This window comes from Octopus bimaculoides, chromosome 19 (genome assembly GCF_001194135.2).
Source record: "Octopus bimaculoides isolate UCB-OBI-ISO-001 chromosome 19, ASM119413v2, whole genome shotgun sequence".
Lineage (NCBI taxonomy): Eukaryota > Metazoa > Mollusca > Cephalopoda > Octopoda > Octopodidae > Octopus > Octopus bimaculoides.
The window spans coordinates 6,772,128-6,778,957 of NC_068999.1; the positions used below are offsets into that span (position 1 = coordinate 6,772,128).

General features: G+C 37.6%; 1 protein-coding gene across 1 annotated transcript in view; it reads right to left on the bottom strand.

The window, feature by feature from the left end:
* The window catches only part of LOC106873080 (U2 snRNP-associated SURP motif-containing protein), a 68,434-nt gene that overhangs the window by 9,809 nt on the left and 51,795 nt on the right, over positions 1-6,830 (bottom strand). The window contains exons 11-16 of the mRNA XM_052974891.1: positions 6,545-6,649; positions 5,784-5,850; positions 4,939-5,096; positions 3,540-3,702; positions 2,623-2,702; positions 1,276-1,534 (exon numbers count right to left, since the gene is read on the bottom strand). Of these exons, the coding sequence (XP_052830851.1) occupies positions 1,276-1,534; positions 2,623-2,702; positions 3,540-3,702; positions 4,939-5,096; positions 5,784-5,850; positions 6,545-6,649 (832 nt within the window). The remainder of the gene's footprint in view (positions 1-1,275; positions 1,535-2,622; positions 2,703-3,539; positions 3,703-4,938; positions 5,097-5,783; positions 5,851-6,544; positions 6,650-6,830) is intronic.

Here is a 6,830-nt window from a genome sequence, read left to right on the forward strand (position 1 = left end):
GGTAAGGCAACAGTCAGTTATATTACTTGGCTGGTACTCTGGCCCTGGAAGGATGAAAGGTAAGGGTAACCTGGGTAGGATTTGAACTCAGAACATAGGGCAATAACAAATACTGCAAGTGATGCTCTAACAATTCTGCCAATCTGGTTTCTTGGATTGTCACTAAGCCACAGACTTGGGAGAGAGGCCATTAGTCAATTCAATCAACACAGTATTTCACACACACACACACAAACATTGGGCTTCCACACAGTTTCTACCGATCAATTCAACTCACAAAACATTGGTTAGCTTAATTAAAGTGCCAAGCAGTGGGATTGAACTCAAGACCATGTGGTTACAAAGCAAGCTCCAAATTCATACAATTATGTCTCCTCTAATTTTGTTAATTTTATATCCCTAACACAGCTGTCACATGACTTTTAGAGGCCCCATCCCTTCAATCAAAATTCATAATCTATGCACCTTTTATTCATAGCTATATTTTACTTTATTCCATCTGAAGTTCAATATTTCACGTTATCCTAAAGAACATCTTTAAAAGTATAACAAGTTAAATTTATTTAGGTCTATTACAAATTTCAAGAAGTAAAACTTCCAGATATGAATAAAAGAGCATTTTTATAATCCTGGCAACTTTCAAAGACAGACATGGTGCACTTTTCACTTCGCTAAATCATCAATCAGTTCAGCATAATCAAGCTGAGAGCTAATTTCATGTTCAATAGATATCATAGACAATCCACAAAGTCTGGTACACGTTCATGGTATAATGTAATACTTTTACAAGAACTTTTGCAGATACAATATATTTTACCATTTTATTTCTTGAAATTTTCAGTTAACATATATAGTTTAATTCTTGTTCAACATCTTAACCAAAGTAAATAGATGACTCATCTACATACTTTGATTTTAACATGGGCCCCCCCCCCCAACCACGGAGGCCCCCTGTGACCACAGGGGTTGCTGGGGCTTAGCGACAGCCCTGCCCTAACAAATCCTTTAATGGTTTCGTTACAGAAAACAAAAATTAATGAGAGAGGTGATACAAAACGTCGTAACAAAAATCAGTGCTGACTATAATTTCTATAGAAAATCAGTAGAAATGACCTTAACAAGTAATATAAGAGCACTGCTAACACAGTAGAACACAGCATTGACTTATAAAAACGTTTAATACACTCTGTAGTATATTAGGGTTGCATAACGAAATATGGCATAACTACAAGTCATTAGTATTAATGAGAGAAGTGGTTAGAGTTTTGCCCCTTACATTAGTGAGTGGCTCACTTCTGTCAAAATGGAGTGATATCGAGCTTTACACAACTGGCTGGCTGGTTGACTGATGCATGTGACTGGAAGACATTTGACTGTGCTAAATGGGAACTGACTGGATAGGGGCATCAAACACAAACAACGAAGAGAAAACAACTCACAACTCACCTTAAATTGTTCGGCCTTCAGTCGACTGTCAATCTTTATGTAGGTTTCATGAATGTCTTTGAAAATATCCGGTAATTTTGCTTGGAAACTGAAATAAACCCAAATGTAAATGAAAATATGGTATAAATGCGTGTGTGTGTGAAAATGCAAGAGAGACAGAGAGAAGAAAAAAGCGGGAGGGTGAGAGAGAGAAACTATAAATTACAGAGTTTAAAAACCGAATCATTTAACATATACGTACACATACACACACACAAATTGCAAAGGTCAAGATTGGCAGTATTCATACAACAACTGGTTCCTGTAGCATTAAATGGCTGAAAGGTAATCTCCAAGACAAATAATGGGTGACTGCCATCCAAGGGATGAGATCCCACAAGGCAAAGAGAGGATGACCCCACCCTCCTACCAAGGCAAATTCAAGACAACCCCACAAGGTAAATATAGAATGGGCCCCAAACAAATATAGAGTTAATCCTAAGGTATAATATAGGATGAGCCTCCAAGGCAAATACAAAATAATCCTAAGGCAAATATAGGATAATTCCCAAGACAAATAGAGTGACCCTCGCCAAAGCACCCACAAGCAAATAAATGGTGGCTCCAAAGCAAACATAGACTGCAGTGGTTTTCACAGAAATATAATGTATCACTAGCTCTGGATGTATTTGAACCTCCAACTTCTAGGCTTAAATCCAGTCAATATATCCACACCATTGTTTTGTCTGTCAGGAGGAATTCTGCTAACACTGTTTCTTCTCTCACAAACAACCAGAGAAGTTTCAATTAATGACTTTGCGCCAGGTTTTATTCCTATTCATTTGTTACTCAAAATTATTTAAACCCCTCATTCTGATATTCCGAGGGAACCCAAGCCGCACCAGTGTGGAGTACAATCCACCTTGAGAATCACTGTTCTAATAGCTCTGCTAATCCAATGCCTGGAATTTTTACTTTTTTATTGCCCTTGAGAGGATGAAAGGCAAAGTCGACCCTCAATAGGATTTGAACCCAGAGTAGAGAGGGTCAGAACAAATACTATGAAGCATTCTATGCACTCTCTAATGACTCTGCCAAATGCTACCTTTGATGATGATGATGATGACAATGGCGAGTGATGGTGGTGGTGGTGATGATGATGATTAATGATGATTAATGATGGTTAATGATACTTACAATTTTCTAAAAAATGATGCATTGGGTACTTTTGCACTGCTGTTAAACAGAATATCTGACACCAGAAATAATCTGGCAATCTGGAAAAAAAAATGTATATATATATATAAATAAATAAATAAATATTTAAGAAGATGATAGAAAAAAACAAACAGAAGAAATGGAAGACAGTAAATAAAAGAAAGAATAAGAAGAAGGAATTTCAAGTTTCAAAACTTTACATAATTGCAAAACAACTAATGGTCTTAAGTCGGGAATGAAAATAAATGATTCTAGTATGATCCCCTTGACAGAGTCAGTTCAGAAATCTTTGAGAAAGAGTCAAAGTTTTTCTCTTAATTTTCTCTAATTTGCGGTGCCATGTTAAAGCACCCAGCACACACTGTAAAGTGGTTGGCGTCAGGAAGGGCATCCAGCTGTAGAAACCATGCCAAATCAGAGTGGAGTCTGGTGCGCAGCTCCCCAGCTTGCCGGCTCTGGTCAAACCATCCAACCCATGCCAGCATCAACAATGGACATTAACTGATAATGATGATGATGAAATATAAGACAGACAAAAGTCAAAACCTGGTGGTGTTTGAATCCAGAAGAGTGACGCATTGATTGATATATTTAATGGATTCTCTTAATGTCATTTGATTTGCTTTCAATGTTGAACCATTGAAGGAGTCTTTATACATTAAATCTTAATAAATGGTTTTAATTTAGACCACTTTAAAAACGGAAGGGATTAAGTTAATTACATAGACCCAAGTAATTAACTGGCACTTATTTTATCGACCCCGAAAAGATGAAAGGCAAAGTCGACCTCAGCAGAACTTGAACTCAGAAAGACGGACAAAACGTTGCTAAGCATTTTTGTTTGGCATGCTAACAATTCTACCAGATACTCCTTCAACAGCAGCAGCAATAATTACCTTTTTGGGTATTGGAGTTTCTAAAATAGATAAGGATTCCGTGATACATTCAACAATTTCTTCAGCAGATTCAGCATGATCCAAACACCACACCATTGCTTCTCCAACTTTAGTTCGTTCAGGAGTTAATTCTCGTAACATGTCTTCAAGACGGTCTCTTTGACTATACGATGAAATTGGAGAGAGAGAGAGAGAGAGAAATAACTTTCAGAAAACAAAAACAAAAATAAAAACTTTTGAATCTCTATGAGATAACGAGGGAGTCTTCTACATCGTAGCCCGCACCCGCTTTAAGCAATACCCAAATCTTCCTCAAATCACATCCTATCATCGTAATCCTTTTGTGACCATGTTTCTGTTGAAATACATCGCCTTTTTTTTTCAATTAACTTTGAAAAAAACAAAACTTGGTAAAATAATTTTTTCTTTTTTCATTAAGCTGATGTTTGAACATAAATTAACAAGAAATTTTGATGGGAAGATCTAAGTCAGATCACTTTAAAACAAAAGTTTGTATCACAGAACCAGGAGCAGTCTCAGACGGGATGGTATAAAAAGGATTAAGAAAGGTAGGGCACACTAGATAATATATTGTCCTAGATACACAATGTTTGAGAGAAAAAAGACTGGATGGTCACAACCAAAACAGTTCCCATGATAGATCTGGGCAACCTATCCACTCAAAACTAAAGAAACGGTTTAGGCATTAGGTCAGAAGACTACAGCAGTCTGTAAAAGGATATGCTTCCTTATCTTCTTGAACAAGCATAGATCTAATGGAATTTATTTAATGATTCTTGCCACTTCAAATAATACACTTTTATCAGACGAAAACAACAAAATTGAAAGCATGTATGAGCTCCAATAACATCTTTGCATGTAATTTTATGAGTTTTATTTATAAAAAAAACAACAACAAAAAGATTTACTATGAACCTACAGTCGTTGTTGTTACAAAGTAACTGAATTGAACAAGGAACAGATTTTCTCCCCTCGACTAAAGCAAAACAAATGGCCCGATTAAAATCACAATTGTAAAATAGCCAAAGCATAAAAAATAATATATATTATATAAAAAAAGGTAAATGTTTCTCCCCACTTAAAATTGGATATTGTGTCAAAACATAATATTATGATAATTACCACGAGAGGTTCTCTCGTGGTAATTACTTCAGTATCCTGTGTTCTAATACCACATCCACTTTTAAGTGGGGATAAATATTACCTTTAGATATTAATACTGCTTCTGTCACTAATAATTATTATTTAATAAATTATATGGTATGCTGTTGGCATGATGACCCTCCCAAAATATAACAAAATCTTGTTTCACTACGCAGGTTCATGTCAAGAAGCTTGTAAACAACACACAAAAATGAAAATGAAAGAATACGTTTACCTATCAGTTAGCTGCCCTTTTTTAATCTGGTTTTCATCCCTGTCCACCAATTCATCTGGCATACCTTGAGTGTAAGGGTTTAATGGTGGCGGCTTCCATATTGAGCCATTTTTGAACATTCGGAACTCATCAGTTTTCCATTTGTAAGGTGAGTCACCCTGAAATTCAAAGAACGAGGTATTTAACCCTTTAGCATTCAGATCACTGTATCAAATGTAATGCTTATTTATTGATATTGTCAGCAATTAATCATGCATTATCATGTAGCTTTCAGATTTCGGTGATGTGTTTTAGGTCTTGAGTGACATTGTCATAAACACACCAGCATCGGTTGTCAAGCAATGCTAGGGGGACAAACACAGACACACACATATATATAGATATATACGACGGGCTTCTTTCAGTTTCCGCCTACCAAATCCACTCACAAGGCTTTGGTCGGCCTGAGGCTATAGTAGAAGACACTTGCCCAAGATGCCATGCAGTGGGAATGAACCCGAAACCATGTGGTTGGTATGCACACACATACAGCACAATGCAAACAAATACACAACATACAACAATGAAGGTTGACAAACATGTACATAAGCCATGAGAATTAGAAGTTCACAAAAGATTGTAGATAAGCGATTTTCATTGCCTGTGGGTCTCATCAGAGCCAAATTGTTGGTGAACAGTAACTAAACAATAACATACACAACAGGCTAAAAATCCTAAAGTTTTGGTCCTCTCCATAGACTTTTTAACATTTTACTTTAGCACAAGGTTATATACACGTGGCTGGCTGTCGTAAACGGCTGACGTTCTGCATCAAAAGAAATAAGAAACGGTAAACTGATAGATACCTGTAGGATAGTGAAGAGTTTCCATCTATAGTAAGTATGAGCTGGACTCTGGTTTTCAAATAAAAATCTGGAAACAGAATAAAATAAAGAACACTTGAGTGAATGCCTTGATGATTAGGTAACTGTGCATGTTTTGGATGTACACATTAATCTGGCCTCTGTCCCTTTGACTTGTCCAGCATGAGAGGCCCTGCCAATAGCTTGCACTCTGCTTGTATAGCTTTGAAGGTCTTTGAGGCACACAAGCCATTAGACTACAACAAGGGGTGCACCTTGCGATGGCTATGCAGAGATGATGACAGAGTGGGATTTGAGGGGAGAACTAGTTGCTATTTCAAGCAGAGCAAATGACTCGCACAGAGTCTCCACCATTAATATGATCATCATCATCATCATCATCATCATCATCGTTTAACGTTCGCTTTCCATGCTAGCATGGGTTGGACGATTTGACTGAGGACTGGTGAAACCAGATCGCTACACCAGGCTCCAATCTGATTTGGCAGAGTTTCTACAGCTGGATGCCCTTCCTAACGCCAACCACTCCGAGAGGGTAGTGAGTGCTTTTACGTGCCACCGGCACGAAGGCCATTCAGGAATAATGCAAATGTTGCCTTTATAAAACGGTAAATTGGTGACACTGAAGGTAATGGCAGTGGTGGTGGTGGTGATGGCGGTGTCGGCGGTGGTGGTTATGGTGGTAGTCTGTTAAGGGAGGAATTTGGGTTAGAAACTGAAACAATGAAGAATACTGGACTTACCCAAACATGGGGTTGTTAATCTCTCTGTTCATGATCATAGCTTCAAACATGGGGCCTTCTCGTACAACAAACTCAATCATTCGGTGAATTACACACAGTACACTCCTGCAAATATAAATATCGTATAACGAAAATATGTTAGGGGTGCCAACACCCCACAAAACATAGGGTTTATAAGGGGGAACGCCGGGGGGGGGGCATACCACACTAAAACATTTCCAACAACATTTGGAAATGACAACAATGCCTGACGTTTCAAATGTTTATGAGAGAGAGAGAGAGAGAG